Source organism: Helicoverpa zea, chromosome 4, assembly GCF_022581195.2.
Source record: "Helicoverpa zea isolate HzStark_Cry1AcR chromosome 4, ilHelZeax1.1, whole genome shotgun sequence".
In the NCBI taxonomy this organism is placed as follows: Eukaryota; Metazoa; Arthropoda; class Insecta; order Lepidoptera; family Noctuidae; genus Helicoverpa; species Helicoverpa zea.
This window is the reverse complement of record NC_061455.1, coordinates 11,580,656-11,602,277: the sequence shown is the minus strand read 5'-3', so window position 1 is coordinate 11,602,277 and position 21,622 is coordinate 11,580,656. Positions and strand designations below refer to the sequence as shown.

The following is a 21,622-nucleotide window of genomic DNA, read 5'->3' as shown; positions in this document are numbered from 1 at the left end:
CATATGGATTTTTTATGTTAGAAGAACGTTACCAATAGAGAAAAACACATATTCATTGAGCTTTTGGAAGTCGATTAAAATGAATGGAGTCTGTGCGTCAACTACTTATGATTCTCACAGGTAAACTTGACTCACATAGTTTTCTAAAAAAAATATATAAACAATTATAAGAATCATATACTTACGCAACATTCTTATATTCACAGTAGTCTACATGATCTGGACATATTAGATCATCTCTGGGTGGGCCGTATATCGCAGCAACCAGACCTTCAATCCCGTATCTTAGGAAGGAGCAAGCTCTCGCCAGCCTCCAGACTATGGGAAGAGGATCATCTCCACTACCGATACCATACACTGCGAGCAGCATTAATGGCACACTCATTGATGGACCCATGAAGACCGAATTCTGGAATGAAAAACGCCAAAAGGTTAAAAGCTATTATTCACCAAAAGTAGGAAATAGTAACTTAGTAGCTAATGTAATACCTCCTTTAGCTAATTAAGAAAGGGGAGAGTCGAATATTGAGGAGGACAGTGGTCTATTATTCTCCAATGGGACTAGAGATAAAGTAAAAAAAGTTTTAGATAAAATAAATGTGCAGGACGAATATTTTTGTAATATCAAATATGCTAATATATTCAAATGTACGTATTAACCAATGTCCGAAGTAAATTGGTAAACAGCAAAAACCTCGTTTTGAGTACGATGACAAAAGCTCGATTAACATAATTTACAAAGAAACTAATATAATTTGTTGCGACAAAACAGCTAAGCAAGAGATACTTACGACAACACTTAGCATGGACGATATCACAGTTCCCATGGATTCCGATATGAGAGCTATTAGAATACATGTTACACTAAACATGACTATTCTATCTAGCTCCATGGGCTGGGAGGTAATGGGGTATGTAATGACCAAGTAGATGAGGCTGAAGAAGATAGTCGCGGGAGTCCGAGAGACCACCAGTGCTGCGTAATATGGCTTCAAACCGTACCATCGATTAAAATACTCCCTTTTGACAAGTTGGACTTCGGTTGGAACTGAAATGAGAAGAATGTTTTTAAAACATTGACTTTGATAGTATACTAGTCTATTCTGTAAACCAGTATTCTAAATAATTTATACCGATAAAATAAATACAGATTGATAACAAGCTTCCGTTTCAAAGAAAAGGTCAGATAGTTTTATTACTTTACTAAGTTAATATGAAAACACATTTACGCAAATGAAGCTTATTAACACAGCGTCAAATTAATCGTGCTAATCTTTAAATACTACGATCTCGCAAAAAATGTACAACTGCAGTTTTTTTTTTTTAAACCTGATAACATCTGATGGCCAAGATGGGTTATTACTGTCGTATTTAATTGAGACATTCTATCAACTAAATAGATATCGCATTTTGTTTCTTTATTAACTATACTGACGATTGGAGAAAGATTTAAACTTGACCAAGGATTAAGGGATTGTTCACACCAAACGTATTGTCCGCCGCTGACTGTGAGTATACTCACTGTCTGCCCCAGTATGAACGTCGACTCAATCTGCAGTACGCGTACTCACCAAGCCGACAATAAGCTATAGCGTACGATGCGCTACATGTGTGAACAAAAGAATAGGCTCGTGTAGGTTCACACTAGATGCGTACGCTGAGCGGCTGACTATTCTACACATAATAGAGCTCAGTATTGGAACCCCCCAATCTTCATACATAACAGATGCTATGTCTTCCCAAGCGCATCTTCGTAAGTTTCTATCACTAAATTCTTCTGAATTCGCATTCCAAATACATTCTCTAGAATGTACTTCTGCAATAAACTTTTCGGTGTCGAACATCGCGAGGTGTCACGTGTCACATCTGTCCTCATTGAAGTTTGTTTCTCGAGTGTATTGCGGCCGATGCGCGCGGCGGTGCGGGCGCGGCGGAGCGGCGCTATTCGGCAACTGCGTCCGCGTAGCCAATCCGCGTCCGCCGTGCATAGTCGCGTAGTAAAATAATCGGCCACTGAGAGTCAGCGACAACAGGCGACGTAATAGCGTATAGTCGGTTCGGTGTGAACGACAATTTCAATATATATGGAAAAGCAATAAACTGCGTAACGCGCGCTCACAGTCAGCGGCCGACAATACGTTTGGTCTGAACGATGCCTAAAGAGTAATAACCTACTGAGAAAAAAAGTAATCAGAAAAATTAAATACTTACAGGCAAGTAAAACAGGCATCATAGGAATATAAAGCATGGCAATAGTGCAGGCATAGCAGAAACCAAAGTTAAATATAGTCTTCGACGCGTCGTAACCCATTCTGTTGAATAGACTGGCGACTATAAATCCTATGAACAAATGCAATCCGACTCGCAGCCAGAGGTAACTCTGAAAAAGAAAACATTTATTTTATTAATATCTTTGATCTTGTCGATTTTGGGAATCTTTGTACGGTATGCGTTGTCCATTACTTATGCGAAAAATGGCTGTGAGTTATCATCATGTGTGACGTGTCGCTGCACTGTATTAGTTGGTATTTTGGCTCCAACCATAGATAAGACAAAACCAACGAATAGGAGGAATTCACGTTTATCAAATATTATTTTCTACCCATCTTTTCATTAGTCTTCTGAGGCAATATTTTTTGGGCTAAATCCTTTCCTCAATCCCAACCGCCTCCGATCTAATTTTTAACTAAATCGGTTTAGCCATTCTTAAGATATAACTGTACACATGTGTGTGTGAAAATTACCTTATTCCTAACAGTCTGCAACAGCATCCTCTTGAGTAGAATTACAAACTGTTGACATGCAGTACAACCATGCTTATAATTATGTTTCTCCACTCCACCAGCGTTCAGTTGTTCTATCTCCATTTCTTCAATTGGTTCTCCAGCTTGAACATCCTCTATGGCATAGGTTCTCCATCGCTGGTTTTTACCATTTTCTACTGCTGATACCATTCGGTCTACGTGAGAGCCATATTCGCCACTTGATACTTCGATAACTGGAACATTTTTTGATTCTTAGTAACTATGTATGTGTGTGTTTGCATAGTTCTCTTTTGGGAGTTGCATAAGAATTACTACATAATTTTAGAATGGATTATTATGAACTAATGTTAGCACAGTCAATCTGAGTATGGTGTTCATTAACCAAAAATAAACAACTCAGTATAGTAAAAAAATTTGGGAATCGAGTCCTTTATGTCCTATCTCAGTAAGCAAAGAATAAACAATTAATATTGCAGCTTTAGTCACATTACTTAGTATCAAACAACCAGTAATTATATACCAGGTACCTTTGTACAGCAGAATCATCAAACCATGACCTTTGTCAACATACGTCATGAATGTGCGTCTAATTGAAACAATTCTTTTCAATTCCGTGATCATTATGACTTATCATACTATAATATTAGTTTTATTGTTACCTAATGCCGCATTATTATTATTCTAGACTTTAATGGGTGCGCTATTAGAATGCATGTTACGTAAACAAATAGTGTTAATAGGTATAATCATCAACACAGCGCATAAGTTCGTTTTCGTATGCAGTTTTCATTCAGAATTTGATATGCGTTTTATTTAAAGTTTTCCTACACGAAAGAAATAAATTATATTAAAGTGATTGTATGGACATCTGAAAATTTCTTAACCCCCGTGCAAAAATCTCATTTATTGACCACTGGCTACCCAACAAAGATACTCACTAAAATCAGCCGGATTATAAGTCTTAGGGCACGGCAGCTGCAACTCATTGAGGAACGGTACAACTCCTGCCGCCGTCCCCTGGTAGGCACACCTGCCTCCAGCCACCACATACACGTGGTCGAACTCAGCGAAGAGTCGGGCTGATGGCGTGTGGAGAGAGCAGACCACTGTCCTACCCCCTCGGGCAACCCGTTTGAGGAGGGATACGCAAGTTGATGATGCTACGTCGTCGAGACCGCTGGAACAATATTAAAGATTAGATGAATGAATGTGAAAGTTTTTTTGTTACCAAGTACCCGCAGGTCCCTTCAATATTTTATAGGTACTGGCTAAAATTGTGTATGTGCAGTTTGAAGCCACAGTGGTCATATGCCAATGATTACTACGAAGTTTGATAACGGCTTAAGAAGATATATTTCAACAAAAAAACGAACATCTGACTTGAGAACCTCCTCCTTTTTGGAAAGTCTTTTGAAAATTAACTAAAATCGAGTCTTTTTTTACCATAGTATCCTCCTTTACATAAACATTATACAACCTTGACCATGGCAGGTAGTGGTACCTACGATTTGGCAATAATATTATTTGATACGAATATAGAATTGATTTAGTAAAGCGTAATTTTCCGAACGACGTTATTTTTCCGAACTGATAAGGTTGTGTTAATTTTAAGTGTGTTTTGAACAAGATTCGTGTAGGTAAATAAAGATATTTGTACCCATATTTTATGCCGACAGTAGGTAACCAAACTAACGTATCCCGTACATATAAATTCAGTCAACAGACGCTTTTAAAGACCAAAACGTTCACACGAAACAGAAAGCAGAGTTCTGTTTCATAATCTACATAAGTAGCAGAACCATTTCACCGGCTTTCCAAGTCATCGTGTCTAGAACATTACGTTTCGTTTTACGTAAACAGACTTACGTAGTAGGCTCATCTAGGAATATGACTGGTGGATTGTTCAACAGCTCCAATGCTATTGATATTCGTTTCCTTTCGCCGCCTGATAATCTTTCTGTTGCTGTGTTTCTGGCTTTCTGTAGTCTTAGTAGCTGGATGATTTCTTCTACCTGTGGGAAAAAAGATATTTATTTTATGTTGCTTTGTTATAAGTGTCGAAGATTCGAGTCATACTGACACGTTTAGTACGAAAATTAAATACAGCCATAAAGAGTATCCGAAACAGAGATGATGCTCTTTATACCAAAAATACCACTATATGCCAAAAAAATAGAAGCTGGGAACTGTTATTTGATGTACTTCCTCGTCTTCGGGGTTATCTAACTGCACCAGAAAATTAGCAGTAACTACCTACCCAACCGGCTGCAAAAGTTCTGACTCATTGATGTAACAAATACATTTATGTACAAAATACTCACAATAACAGCCTTCTTCTCCTTCGACATATCAATCCCCAGCTTCAAATCCGCCGCTATCAGCATGGCCTCTTCCACCGTAATGTACGGCTGCAGCAGGTCTTCCTGCATGATGTAGCGGGACAGCTTCCTGAACTGGTGCAGGTCTCGTTGCTCTCCATTCGTTGATATCACCCCTGAGGCTCCTGTTACTCTGGAAAAAACGTAACATGTCATATTAGAGCTACAAGCTATGGGGAGATTTTAGTAAAATAGAATGATTGAATCTTGAGTCTAGGTTTTGTTTTTTTTTCTCCTTATGTTTTTAATCTACAGAATATGCTTAGAAGGTTTTGATAAAATCAAACTCTTAAGGAAATATGTCTCACTTAAGATTTCTGGTTATGGAAAGTTTTTGATGAAACTGATTTATTGAATCATTGAATAGGTTTTGATTTTAGTGCTATGTTTCATTGCTTCAGGTGATGGTATCTTAAACATAATCTCTTTGATATCTGAAATGATCTGCAATCCACGTTTCATTACAATCGTTGGGATTGTTTTAAATTGATCTTGAGTATTGTAAAGATTTATGTCATATGCCATGTTTTATTAAACATGCAAGGTTAAGAGTATAAAAAGATGAACTAATCATATTTTATAGCCGCCGTATATGTTTAGCATTTAATGGTTTTTTTATTACTACACTATCAATGACTAACCTGCCCAGTATATCATTCTAAGCCCAGATTTAATTACAAACTAATAAACGATCAATAAACCGGGCCTATTACAAAAAAAAAAAAAAAACAGATTTTGTTAATAGATCAATCTGTAGTCTAATTTAAAAAACGTGTGCAAAATATTTTGTGATTAATCAAAATGGTCATTACACCACTACTGGTTTAGAGGCCGACTGTCAATTATTTTTTCTTACGAGATTTCGCAGCAGCAATCCGGATATTAATACAGATTTATACTTCGTTAGTAAATATAATTTAGCTGTCTTATTTCATTCGAAGTCAATGCAGGTGAATGACTAAGGCCAAGTCCCGGGACTGTAGGATTGTTCGAAAGAGCTACCGCGGCCCTGGTACACAAAAGGGCTTTAGAAGGAACGTGATAGGTTTTAGTCGAGTCCGACACGCGCTGCACGCTGCACCCATAGCGGTGTCGGTGAATTTGGGCCTAAATATGTACACAATTAAAGACACTCGGGCGTTTCTTAGGCGTTTCCCAAAAGTTCCCAATGAAACTTGATACAGTATATAAATTACATTTAATATGATGACGATATATAGTATCTCACCAAGTCACGCGACTGAAGTATGCTTTACAAATACACTAGTAATTAACCTAAGCCTCGACCATAGGTCTAGTATTTACTATTTATGTTCTATGACATCCATATAGCCATTAAGTTTTTACATAATGCCTAACTCACATAAGGATAAATGGATGAACCTCCATTTGCAAGTCGTTATAGAGAAATTATTAGCGGTTGGACCATGATCTAATTCTAGCTAATAGGTCCTTACTGGGATTTTTGGGATTTTTCTTACTGGGCCTTTAGAACTAATTGAATATTTCATTATTCTATCTAAAAACGGAAAAATTTGGGAAAGAGTATTTGGTTTGTTTAGTATTAAAACGTAGCCCCAGAGCGTTGTTTTTATCTATATAATAGAACAGGTACGATATATTGAAATCATCCCCCGAGCCTTTTCATAATTATGTTGGAGTCAGCTTCAGTCTTCAGTCTAAACGGATTCAGCTGAGTAACAATGCTTTACAAGGAGCGTCTGCCTATCTGACCTCCTCAACCCAGTTACCCGGGCAACCTAACACCCCATGGTTAGACTGGTGTCAGACTTACTGGCTTCTGACTACCCGTAACGACTGTCAAAGATGTTCAAGGACAACCGGGACCTACAGTTTAACGTGCCATCCAAAACACAGTCGTTGGTATCTAACATATACTTAGAAAGTACATACAAACTAAGAAAAGCTGCATTGTTACGACAAATTGAAATAAAAAAAGCAATGTTAGTATCTTTTTATACTTCTAGACAAATTGTCTCTATTTAACCGAAAATTCATTGAAATTATATGAATGAATATAAAAATTGTAAAAAAAAACTAAGTTATTATGACAATACACGTGTTTGCATTTTAATTATTGTCAGACATAATTATATTAGCATAAAAATCGTAGTATTAAAACTTATTTTATTACAGTAGGCAGAAGTTTTATATTACATCATAAAAATATTTATGCGTCTGTTGAGCAGACGGTAGATATTACATAAGGCATTATAAAATTTTCAGTCATCATGTTTATTTGCTGAAACCACGGATAAAAGAAGGATGGCAGAGATGTCATAAAAAAATAAAGCAGGTGGGTCAGGTGCCTTCTTGTTGTAACGTATAGTAGGCGTGGTCATTTAATAGAACTAACGAGCCCCTTGGGTTCCTTGTCAAACCAGAACCCATAAGTCAAAGATTGGTCTTGTTTGATTGGTGATTATATTGTGAGAATAAAGGTCGGGTTCCATAGAAGGCATGTAAATGCGGAGCTAGTAAATTTCCTCGTTGAGACGCATTTTGGCGCGCTATTTTCTTAGGACATTTTGACATCTCTGCTATTCATTTTGTTCTCCATGGCTGAAAACTAAAGCCTTTTTGTTTTTTTTTTTCAATGTGGGAAATAACCTACTGACTCCTTATCGGTGCAGCTGGTTTTTCCAGATTACTTTGGTCTATTTGTGTACCAAGATCGTGGTAACAATTTCGAAATATTTAATGCCTACATATTAGGACAATACTTAGTACATACCTGTATCCAGCTAAAATATTGAGGAGTGTACTCTTTCCAGCTCCAGATGGACCCAAGATGGCAGTCAGCTGACCTGATCTAAAGTCACCGTTTATGCTGCGCAAGATTATCTTTGAACCTGAAAATAAATATATTTTTACAAATTACGATTATTTGTTATATTTAAAGAAAACCGGCCAAGTGCGAGACGGACTCGCGCACGAAAGGTTCCGTACCATTATTTATAAAACGGACAAAAAAATCAGGTTTGTTGTATAGGAGCCTCGCAAAACTTTTCTTTAATTCTGATTTTCAGTATTTGTTGTTATAGCGGCAACAAAAATACATCATCTGTAAAAATGTCAGCTCTCTGTCACAGTTCATGAGATACAGCCTGGTGACGGACGGACGGATGGACGGAGGAGAGGAGCGAAAACAATAGGGTCCCGACTTACCCTTTGAGTACGGAACCCTAAAAATGGAATCTTTCAGCGCTTTTACACTAGCGGCTTTAGCGCTCGGTTTTCTGCGTGACAACGATGAAGAAAAAGAGGATGCGTATACGCTCGTTTTTGCTTGGTGATAAAAATCCACCAGTGTGAAGGCACTATCAGACTTAAAATATGGCTATATTTTAAATGACGGTAAAGATATTTACGTCTATTGGCACTTGCAAAAAGAAAACAACATATGTAGATACATACAATTATCCATTTATAATTACAAAAAATAAATACTATTCTGAAAAGACATAAAAAATACTATGATTTCCTTAATACATACTTTATAATTAAATAAGTATCAACCTTGCCTTTTATTACAAGCCATGTTAATTAACAACTTGAGATTGAATGCACCTATTAAAGAATTATCTAATAACATTAATTAATATGCGGTAAAAAACTAAAAAGACGATGGTATATCAAAATCTGCAAGTTTATAAAATTACCACTTTTATTTAACACTTGTAAAAAATCTACATAAGTATGTCTAGGTCTAAAAATAATCAGACTACCGCTCACGTGTGCGTTTTTTTCTTTATTAAATTTTTCACACGTTACTCATTTACAGCTGTGTAATTATATTTGTTTTGTTGTATTTTTATATAATAATTCCCCGTGGACTTGAACATAATTAAGAAGGCTTAGCATTCTTTTTTTTTGCCTATTATTGCAAATAGTTTGGATTAAGATTAATTGTGCTAATTATTATAATCGATTACAATAACATTGATTACAACAAAAAAAAAACTATTTATGAACTGAATTGATATAAAATGTTTTACAAATGATTCCATTAAACGAATTTTGTAACTCAAAAAGACTTACGTGCGTTTATAAGTGTTTGAAAAAAAAACAATCAACTCTTGTGCCTACTATGATAGTCCATTGTTACCAAAGTGCTTCATCAAATTACCTGACAACCGCAATGTATAGTTAGCTAAGATTACCGCCTTACGCACTTGCGAAAGAGGTTTGCTATTGTTTAAGAAACGGTCAAGTTGGAAGCGTGACTAAGAATTTGAGTTCTGTAAAAAATATTATACTGTTAAGTTAACTTATCTGTTTGCTTAAACATTTTTGTGATTTGATTTAGTAATATTTCATCCTAGTAATACATAATTTATTTGCTTTCTTTCTGCCTACGTTAGTACGTGTTCAAGTCCCGAACAGTGGAAATCGACGTATTTCTACATTGGTGTATTTTGATAAGTTGGCAACGTCTTTGTCAAGTAATCATTTTAGTCTGTTTCATCAATAATTTTAATATTGGTAGTTATAATTTTTAATACCAATTATTTCAGTTATTCAGAGAGTGAAGATTGGTATGCAAATAGATCATTTCATAAATATATAGTATCTGACTGACCGTGAATCATATGATGATATGTAATTTATAAAACAGAACTGCCTTCATTCGTGTTACTAGGCCATCTAGGCTTAGTGGCAGAAGTCTAGGCACAGATCATAGTCTAATTATGACTACAAGTTATGATGAACATTAGTATGTTAATTATTTATGATTTTAATAAGTTATTAGCTTCTGACGAAACTGATTGGTATTATATTACTAAAAGAAAAGGACAATGCCGGATTTTGTATGGACCCTGTCCCCACCCACCAATAGACTTGAAACTAGTGTCATCGGAAGCGCATCCTTCGATAGATCATGATTATCAAAACGATTTACTCCAAATGTTTTGGAAATATACCTACGACATTTTAGTATCCTTAATAATCAATTAACTTCAACAACAAACAACAATTTGCACTTTGGTAACAATGGACTATCATAGTAGGCACAAGAGTTGATTGTTTGAGATAAATACAACTCTACGCGCCTTTCTTGAGTCATGTATGGAGCAATGGAGAACGGTTCTTCACTATCCAGGATGTAGACAAATTGAAGGGACCGGCGATCCTATTAAGATCGAGCGGGGAATATTCCAAGGTGACAGTTTGAGTCCACTTTGGTTTTGCCTGGCCTTGAACCCTTTAAGCACATTGCTAGAGGGTTCGGGGCTGGGCTATCCTTTGCGGAGAGGGGGTCAGGTTATATCCCATTTGCTTTATATGGATGATCTGAAACTATTTGCCACCACGGAACTGCAGCTGATGAAGCTACTGAAGATCACTGAAAATTTCAATAGTTGCATCAGGATGGAGTTCGGTGTGGACAAATGTGCAGTCATGCATGTAAAGCGAGGGGGAATTGTGGAATCTGAGGGAGTACAACTCTCAGATTCTATAAACCTGAGATCACTCTCCGCAAACGATACATATAAATACTTGGGTATGGCGGAGGGGTTAGGCATCAATGTGGCTGACATGAAACAGTCATTACGGGAGCGTTTCTTTGGCCGCCTGAATAAGGTTCTAAAAAGTTCCTTATCAGGCGGCAACAAGGTTCGCGCCTATAATGGTTGGGTCATGCCAGTCCTGATGTACTCCTTCGGCATACTCAAATGGACTCAAACTGAATTGGATGCCTTGGATAGGAGAGTCCGCACACTGCTGACCGCAGAACGAATGCATCACCCACGATCGTCGGTGATGAGACTGTACATCCCACGGAAATGTGGAGGCCGAGGCTTTTTAAATGCAAAGACGCTCCACAACCGTGAGGTGTGCAGTCTCAGAGAATATCTTCTCAAAAGCGACGTGGTTATGCATCGTGATATGGTAGCAGTGGACAAAGGACTCACCCCGCTGTCGTTGGCAAATGAGAACTGGCGCAGACCTGTGGTACTATCTACCCATGATCGCAAGGGGGTATGGCAGAGCAAACAGCTACACGGACGCTTCTTCGGGGCTCTTCATGGCCCCGATGTAGACTTCAATGCGTCCGTAGCTTGGCTACGCTTCGGTGACCTATTTGGAGAAACCGAAGGGTTTGTATGTGCAATTATGGACGAAGTTATCCTGACGAATAACTACCGGAGGTATATTATGAAAGACGGGACGGTTGACATATGTCGGGCATGTCACCATCCGGGTGAGTCTATCAGACATATTATATCTGGTTGTTCTCGTTTGGCTAACGGTGAATATTTGCACAGGCATAACCAAGTGGCCAAGATCATCCACCAGCAGCTTGCTCTGCTGTACAAACTTGTAGATCTTGAGGTACCGTACTACAGGTATGCGCCCGACCCAGTTCTCGAAAAGGACCATATCACGTTGTACTGGGATCGATCTATCATCACTGACAGGACTATTTCAGCCAATAAGCCTGATATAGTGGTGATAGATCGATTAGCGCGCCGCGCGATGATAGTCGATGTCGCCGTCCCGCATGACGAGAACCTCGTGAAAGCTGAGAAAGAGAAACAAATAAAATATCTTGACTTAGCGCACGAGGTTGTCGCCATGTGGGATGTCGACACGGCTGTTATTGTGCCGATTGTCATTACGGCCAATGGTCTAATAGCCAAGAGCCTCGACGAACACCTCAGGAGGCTCTCGTTGGGCGGCTGGATCAAGGGACTGATTCAGAAGGCAGTACTCCTTGATACGGCACGTATTGTGAGGAGGTTTCTGTCTCTGGGACCCTAACCACCGGTACCTTGGACCCTGTGCCCGATATCGGTGGCAACCTATTTTTTATATTTTTAAATGTTTTTTTATTTTTATACTTAATATTTAAAAATGTAAATAATAAGTTTGAAAATAAATAAATGTCAAGATATAATTAACTTCAAGTTTGTTAACCAATTACTCGGAGTTGCGTCGACCGATTTTGATTATTTTATTTTATTTTGTTTTAATGCAGAGAACATGTCTCAAAGTTAGTCCGATACAATTTTCATCAAAATCTTTTAAGCAGTATTTGAGTTATCATCAGTTAAAATAATAGGTTTGGAGAAGCAATGTAGGATGTCGCAAGGACACCTTCACCAACACCAACAGATTTGAAACTAGTGTCATCGGAAGCGCCTCCTTCGATAGATCGTGATTATCATAACGATTTACTCCAAATGTTTGGGGTTTAAGATATATTCGACATTTTAGTATCCACAATTAACGTAACGTTAGGTTAGATTAGTGGGTGTGAAAAGCAATTATTCAAGACTAAGCCGATTCTGATTATCATTTTTTGTTGGACAGAAGCTACCTCAAGTGTGTCCCATTAAAGTTTCATCCAGCTGACTAATAATTTTTTGAGCATACGGGAAAAAACTGTGGTAAACCTAACCCAGTTTGATAGGTACTTAGTTAATAGTTTAGTTACGACCAAAACTTACTTATTGAAATAAATAAATAAAATATTTTAAAACAAACCCATATTTTATATGAACTCAGAAATGAATTAATCAAAAAAAAATCATAGAACTTTTCTCTTAAGTAAAAATCATAAATATTGACATTATTTATTTAACGTTACATCTAAAAAAGAATACATGGTTAAGGAATAGCTGAATGGTTAAGCGGCCCAAGTTAAGCTACCCAACTGACAATCGCCTTCTTAAAACATTGATATTAGCTGACATAATGTTGGGCTGGAAGCTAACTCCAATATAATTGGATAAAGGATGGGCAAGTGGTAAACAAATAGTAAAAACTATTACAACTTAAACCTAATAATGGTCGCGTTTCTGTCAGTTGAGTTTTATGCCGAAGCATATCGAAAACAAAAGTCCATATTATGCGTAAAATGACAATTGTATAACAATAAGAAGCTGATAATTTTTAGTCATCTATCTGCAGGCCAATAAGTTTATTTTATACCGGTTGAGTTTAACAGAATGATTAAATAAATCAAATGTCAAAGAAACAAACTCAAAAACTGCTGGTCAGTTCTCGATTCAAGTTGTATAACACCTTCCTTGAAGTAATCTTTCGTTATGTTAAAAAAAAATAATCAGCATTGTCTACTCAAATCTAGGTAGGTAGTCGGTGAAAAACCCGAAGGGATTCGATTATGTATGGAATGAAATGTCTTATAGTTCCTAATACCCATACATTCGGAGTACGTCACCATAGTAAGAAATGATCTATCAAATGAGGCGCTTCTAATGACACCAGGTTCAAATCTGTTGGAGGTGATGAAGGTGTCCTTACGACATCCTACATTGCCTCTTCAAACCGATTATTTTAACTGATGATAACTCAAAAACTGCTTCAAAGATCTTGATGAAAACCAAATCGGACTAGCTTTGAGATAGTTTGTCTACATAAAATAAATATATTTCAAAATCGGTAAACGCAACTCCGAGCAATTGGTTAACAAACTTGAAGTAAATTGATTATTAAGGATAATAAAATGTCGTATATTTCCAAAACCCCATATATTTGGAGTAAATCGTTTTGATAATCATGATCTATCAAAGGAGGCGCTTCCGACGACACTAGTTTCAAGTCTGTTGGTAGTGGTGAAGGTGTCCTTACGACATCCTACATTGCCTCTTCAAACCTATTATTTCAACTGATGATAACTCAAAAACTGCTTAACAGATCTTCATGAAAATAAAATCGTACTAGCTTTGAGATAGTTTCTCTACATACAAAAAATATATTTCAAAATCGGTCCACGCAACTCCGAGTAATTGGTTAACAAACTTGAAGTTAATTGATTATTAAGGATACTAAATTGGCTTATAGTTCCTAAACCCCATACTTTTGGAATATGTCTCCATAATAAGAAATGATCTATTAAATGAGGCGCATCCAATGACACTACTTTCAAGTCTGTTGGTGGGTGGGGACGTTTTTAGGCATTGTCCTTTCTTTTAGTAATATAATAATCAGCAGTAAAGATATAAGATACGTACAATAAATTGCATCTTTTTATACTTCTACTTGAAAACAGACCAATTACAAATCGGATTGGCAACGCTCTGGGCACGGAACCCCTGAAATTATCATGCCTCTTAAAGTTCAACATTCCGATATTTTAAAAACGTGTCCAATGTGTAGAGATTTATAATACATTTTTTTTTATGGAACCCCAAAAGTAATATGAATGACGAGAACTGCAACGCCAGAAATAATTAATAACAATCATTTCTGCAATATCTCGGGGTAATAACTGCCATGGATTTCGTAAGTGACGGCCAACAATGACTCAGTATTTTCAGTCAGATTCAGATCTAGAACAGATGTTTTATGTACCTTGTAAAGTTGTTAAAGATTGTTTTTTTTAACTTTCCCAAAATTATACCGTTTAGTACCTATAAAAATATCCGCATTGATCTTTAGATTGAGTACATAATTATTATCTTTTATGTTTTGTCCGAGGGGTAATATTTTTACTTATCTAATTATATTAGATATTTTTTCATACAATACAATATAAAGTTTCTTCTCAATAGTCAGTTTTGACTGAAGCGCCTTTCATAGGATAGTGGCTAAGATGCCCAGAACAAAAATCAAACACCTACATAAAAAAATAGGATGGTAATACACACCTTCAAGAAGAAAACAAAAAATATTCACGTGTCTAAGTGAGTACATGAAACGTGCCTAAACAAAAAAATACTAAACTGCGTATTTTTTCCTGTAATTTAGCATGTCAACAACCGACTCTGATCCGAGTTTGAAACTTATGTCTCCAGCAAAAAAATATTAATATTACACTGTCAATTAGATATTGAAATTATGGTAGTAAGAACGTATTAATTTTTTATTTTGGTTTGGCAGCCGGTTAAAGCAAATAATAATAACAATTAGACATGTACTCTTGCTTTATAGATTCATCTCAATAAACACATTAATATTATAAAGGCGATGGTTAGTGAGCGTCTGAATGTATATTTTCGTGTTTGAATGGATTCTGAAGAAGCTTTAGCTTTACTTTAGAAAAGAGGATTTTTTACCCAAGTGCGGTATGTAGTTTTATTAGATACAAGAGCTATGAGCATATGGGTCTCTAAATATTACCTCCTACGACAAAACAAACCAAGTGCATACAACATTACATTTTTAAATCTTGGTTGATCTGAGATTACGAAACTTCAAAATTCAAGGCTTGGTTAGAGAGATTGTCGGTATGTACGATAAAATGGGGCCCAAGGATACAGCCGCCATGACGGTCGTGATTCTTGAATTTATATCATAGATAGGTTTTATGCAGCGTGATCTTGTCTGTAGCAGTTAGATTTGTAATCATATTTTTTAGGATGGGTTTAGAAGACGTAAGTCCAATGGTTCTTGTATATTAAACTACCTATAAAATAAAATATTACACATTGAGCAAATTGAACATACTCATAATTGACAATTAGTTAAAACATTTTAGTACATAAAAGATGCAAATCAAATTGCAGATTGCTGTCGACACAGGAATTTAATTAATTACCAATACCTAGTTGATTCAGATAAGCAGTAGCTCCTTGTAAAACATTGGTACTCAGCCTCATCCAGTGAGACTGGAAGCCGACCCCAATATGATTGGGAAAAGGATAGGCTGATGATAACCTCGTTAAGTACGGTATACCTGTCTTCCTACTAATTATAAATCCACTTGAAATCTCATACCTATATCTTAAAAAGAACATATTACGACTTACAAAAAAGATCTAGCGACATAGACTTACAAATCTAGCCTAAGCCGCAAAAAAAATATCCACCTGTCAAGCAATACGTGTGCTTGCATTAATGAACAAAACAATAGACAACGTGGGGTCACCGCAGGTCATAAGCCGACAATTGCACATGTTATATACATATAAAGTAGTCATTAAATGTTTGTTTATAGCTTGATTTACTGTTTAATTAATTTACTTGTGAATTTATTGGTTTTGTTGGGTTTAATGGGTCAAATTGTATTTTTCTATGTTTTTTGATTAGACTTAGAACCTCGTCAATTTATATTTGAACGTAAAAATATATATTTTTCCAGATATCTGGATTCGTAAACCTACCTTGAAATAAACACAAAAGTAATTTACTTTAATTCCCTGCAAGCTAACTTTAGGTACATATTTAGTATCTTTGCATTATTGACAGTATACAACATAACCCTTTTGTCTTCCGAAAATCATCGTCTCATAGAGGTGAGGCAACAAGGCATAAACTAGAAGGTGCCAAGCCCTTCACTCACTTTCACCAAAACCCTTGTCAACGTGCATAGACTGACAAACAGATATACATACAGTTAATAAATTCTGTGTGCATCACACATTTCCATACTACTATGGAAGTAGATACCAGTGGGAATACATGTGACGCAAACATGTCAGAATACATTGAAAATTAGAAGAAAAATATTCGTACGCCTTGTTAACAAATGTTTTAAGATAATTTACTTAGTAAGACTGAATATTTTATTTCAATTTTTTTCAGTATTGTTAGGTACTGAAAAAATGTTCATAATAAATGACTAAATAAAAGTTTTTTTTTTATATAACTACGCTATTCTAGGAAGCCTGCAAACTATGACTAAACACTAATCAAAGTTTCTGTTTATTTATCACACATCATGCGGATGAATATCAATATATTTACATTGCATTCTGACGTAAATAACCAACATCTCAAATATTTAATAATGTCAAAAGGCTAAGTTAACATTTTGTGCAAAAAAATTGCAATATCATGCAGCGTTGCAAGTGGATAGATGAAAACGGACTAAGTATATTGGTGTTTAACATTTAAATCTTATAACTCTGTATAACTTTAACTAATTAAAAAGGTAGTCATTCAAAATTTAATGTTTAAGTTTGTCGTAATCAAATTCCCATCATCATAATACCTACCTCATCTTTTTAAATCATCATCATCATCATAATCCTTCTGCCCTTATCTCAATTCTATTTGGGGTCGGCGCAGCATGTTTTCTCCTTGCATACTAGAAGAGTATCTGCCATCATTTCACAAGTAACATTCTTTCTTACCATATCTACTTTCACACAATCCATCCGTTTCTTTGGTCTTCCTCTTACACTAAGTATATCCGTCCACGTTCATACTCACCACCTTCCTCACAACATGACTTTTTTATTATTATTAGCAGTTCCTTAAATACTTAAAAAAAAACACATAATCACTGAAAATAAAACACAATCAGGTCAAAACAAAATCCTTGAATTACCTTAAACTGAATTTATGTCTTCATATCTTAGTGTTATCACAGATAAAAATAATCGTCAACAAAATGAAATATTATTTACAAGTGGGTCAAGAAAACCATTATGCAACGCAAAATTCTACGTAAACTTTTGTTCAGGTACAACATAAGACTATTGTTAGCACTAATGCCTTGAATATGTATGAGAAAACACACAATTGCATCCTAACTGCATATTTTGCAAGTATAGCTTTTGCAAACAAAATGCAGGTACATAGGTGTATAAGTCTCCAAACGACGTCTTTCAAAATGCATGTGGACATCGATGCTTTGTCTAATCTAAGTGCAATACATAAAATAGTTCAGACATGCAATGTGCTGCTTAAGTTGTGGTGAAATAAATAGGCCATAATTTGCACTAAGTGGAAAACTATAGGTATTATGTCGTGCACTTTTGACAGGTGCAATTTTTCATCATCCTCAATCCTGTGACTGAAATAATTTAATTAAGTGATTTACATTCTCATCGCAGGTTTGCACTATTATGAACAACTTGTAAATGACTTTCTGAGGAGACCATATCGAAAGTAATCGTGACAAGTGAAAGATCACAAGATCGATTTAAAAAATTGGACACAAGTTCTTCAGGATTTTCATCTACATGCATCAACAACCTCAACCATTTTTCCTGAATGCTACAAGCTTTTGGAGAACATAATTACATATTTGTTATCCATAAAATCTTTTAAACCGATATTAACCTTCTAACTTGTTGTAAGAAAATCTCTGAAAAATAATTAATTCTTGACCATTAATCACATAAACCACTTATCGTCTTACCACAAAAACTTTTTAACGTCAGTTTAAGACTTGTCTAAAAAAATGTCAAATTATGACGTTGACATATGGTTCATTTTGGAGCCACATTTTTTTAGACAAGTGTAAAACAGTGGTTAAAGTTTTTGTAGTAAGGCCATTAATGTTTAAAACTTGTTCGCCTTCTGACCTATTTTTTATAAATACTTATACCTACTATGACGTCAGAAGATTTTAAGATATCATAAATTTAAAATAAAACTCGTTTCTAAGTAAAGCCCGGTCAAAGGTTTTTAATAGTCAACATTAAGTTCCGGAAAACAACTTGAGTGTAGTAAAGGACAATATTCAAACTTTTTTTTTAGATTTTTATGACGTACGGCAGGGTATTAAACAGTACATTGCTTTACCAAGATATAAAAAGCGGACTTTGCAATATACGTAATTCTTAGGAATTGTACACCTGCAAAAAAATCCCAAGTACTTAAAAAAGTTATAACGTCAATCTTAATATTTTCAATTGTTTTCCTCGTAATAATTGTGCATACCATTTCAATTAAAATTCATGGATACAAAATCCAGATTTTTCAGGATTTCAGCTGCTACGCAAACTCCCATGATTACTAGGGCCACTACTTGGCTTTAGCCCAGACGGGACATTCAGAACCCGCGTGAAAACAATCGTCTTTTCTCGCTATTAACTTAAGTGAGTGATAGTGAAGTGCTTGATTTCTAACTTCAATAGAAAAAGACTTACTTACGAAAGTTTCGTAGAACATAATAAACCGCCTATACATTCATAAAAAATCGAAAGCAACATCATTCATACTCGTAGATACACAAGTTCCCATCACTAGCCTAACATCGTAAAACATAAGTACTCATATTACAATTTTCCGGTTACCCACATCCCAATAAATACCACAATATTTACCAACAGATTGCAACAAACCTAGCAACCTCGTTGGACCAACCTTTAGAGATACCAGTGCTTCTATCAGGTTTCTCACCGTCTCACGTGCAACGGTGCATACCGTCTGCTCTCATTTGGGTTACAGGACAGTCACGTGCAAGGAGTTAGTGATGCGAAACTATCGATAAACGTGTTTACTCGAGTTGTGTAAGGAACCGGATTTTGAGGTAAGGTTTGTAATAGAAGCGATGTTAATGTTTGTAATTAAATTATTAACAGTTTGGTCAATTGATTTCGATGATTAGGTACTTGGTAAGTAGAAGAAGTATTCTATTTACAAGTACCAATAGTCCACCAAAAGTGATGATCAAGCTGAGGCACAACCATACAAAGACTTTTGAGTGTGTCTACCAAAATCTAAATAAACCCACCCAGTAGGATACTACTTCTTTCTATTACTGGGTAACCCTACCATTTAACTTGCATGCAAAATGCATTACTACTTAACAACTTTTACAAGATGAAAGTGAAAACTCGATGTCATCTCCACAATTTCCCTAACATCGATACCTTAGATTTCCCCGCGCTTCACTGTTCGCGAACACGTGCAGCTTTCTAAAGATTGACCAATGTTCTCTAGCTGCAGTAATTATATACGCCGCCGGTGCAACGCTTGCGTATCTCTGTTTATAGTGCCCGTTGCATTCACGTGCAGCGGTCTTTATGATTTCAATTTTATACTACGTTTACTGTTAGTTACTATCGTAGTTTTTTTGTTGTTTTTTCACTCAATTTGAGTAGGTGGGAAACACTCTTGATTATGTGTATGACTAATTCATATTAAAGAAATAAAGCACTGTTGAAAATAATGATTCAATTGATTAAGTTATTCTTATTATATGTATAGCATTGATTTTTAGCTGAACGTCGGGTCTTAAATAAAAAGTCCTATAAATATTGTTTATATCTAGCTAAGTTCCTACACACGGAGTATAGATATTATTATACTCATTTGAGTAGATATCCACATAGCTGAACTTATATTCAAATGTTTACCTAATCATATTCTTGGTGCAAAAAAAATGCTTAATATATCTTGCAGTTTTTTTGCCAGTTGACAAAATAGTGTACAATAAATTAAAAAAATCTTAATGTTAATTTATTCTCGGAAAATAATGGTTGTATATTCGTACTTTAGCGAACTTGTTTTTGCACTTTTTTGTCATCTAATCTTTTATGTGAAATCTTAATGGGCTTACTATATTTTTTTGTTTATGTGCCAAAGTTCCTTTAGAGAAGGTAAACTGGTTCAATAAAATAAATAGGTTATTACGTTTTTTTTAATGGTACCTACTTGAATACACGTGAACAAAATTGTTATATAACCAGTCTTAAATATATCATGGGTGTTCTTAATATAACTTAATGAATATTTATGTATAAAACCCATAATAGACAAGGTTAGTTCAATTTAATTATTTGTTTGTTTTTATAATATAAATACCTAAATTGGTTCAATTTATGTATAGGATATAATTCTATCCAAGAGCTGATCATATCTGTAATTGGGATTTATTTATCTGAATTACAATCTGCACATTATATTTTGAAATAAACTTAATCTGTAATTATGATTTCCTGACAAATATAAATATATGTTAATATTTTACACAGATAAAATAAAACATTTTATTTAAACAACTTGCAAAAAAACTAGTGCAAATGTTAAAAACAAACTAGACCATAATTAAGATAAATATCAGCGTTTAAAACGATGTGATTTTATCTGTAAAACAATTTAGCATTTATATTATAAAAAGCTAGAAAACAACGTTAAAATCATGAAAGCATGAAAACTGTTGAAGTGAATTAGAGCATACCTACATTTAAATCAATGTATGTACCCATGTATGATGAATGTATATGTCGCATTCATCTATTTAAAGCTGCTACTTGATTCAACAACTATAATTATAGACGATATAGATATAGAAGAAATACAAAAAACTACTTCAACAGTTTTAACATGAAATATAAACCAACACTCAATTTTTAATAGTGTATAATTAGCATCTCTTTTATTCTAGACTTTTTTCAGTAGCACATGCAACGTTTGGGGTCATTGTCCTGTAACCGCATCTATTAATAAAACCGTTATGATGCAACGCTCCTGCATACGTCATAACTGCATAACTCGCTTATAGTATACTATGTGCATCTGCATACAGTGAGGATGTTTTTATCCGGTACTTTTATCTGTTTTCCTTTATCAATTATTTAAAAAAGTGGTAATTCTGGTTGTAAAAATTTTTTTGAACGGTGCGTTAAACCAAAGTTTTAATGTCACGTGCTTAATTAAGTTGGTACTTTGTGAGACCTTTTTAAAAAAAAAACATCTGAAAATAACTTCTTGAGGCGGCAAAAAATAAAAACTTTGGCATCTACCTTTAATCAATGGTTTTTTATTAATTGACAAAAGGGTCGTGGAATTTTTAAACCTTACAATAAC

The 21,622-nt window shown here is 35.3% G+C and overlaps 1 protein-coding gene across 1 annotated transcript in view; it reads right to left on the bottom strand.

Annotated features, from left to right (window-relative positions):
• LOC124629568 (ATP-binding cassette sub-family G member 1-like) overlaps positions 1-21,622 on the bottom strand; it is a 46,364-nt gene that overhangs the window by 1,273 nt on the left and 23,469 nt on the right. Inside the window, exons 3-10 of the mRNA XM_047163011.1 lie at positions 7,899-8,016; positions 5,087-5,276; positions 4,632-4,777; positions 3,704-3,942; positions 2,745-2,998; positions 2,212-2,380; positions 792-1,048; positions 186-409 (exon numbers count right to left, since the gene is read on the bottom strand). Of these exons, the coding sequence (XP_047018967.1) occupies positions 186-409; positions 792-1,048; positions 2,212-2,380; positions 2,745-2,998; positions 3,704-3,942; positions 4,632-4,777; positions 5,087-5,276; positions 7,899-8,016 (1,597 nt within the window). The remainder of the gene's footprint in view (positions 1-185; positions 410-791; positions 1,049-2,211; positions 2,381-2,744; positions 2,999-3,703; positions 3,943-4,631; positions 4,778-5,086; positions 5,277-7,898; positions 8,017-21,622) is intronic.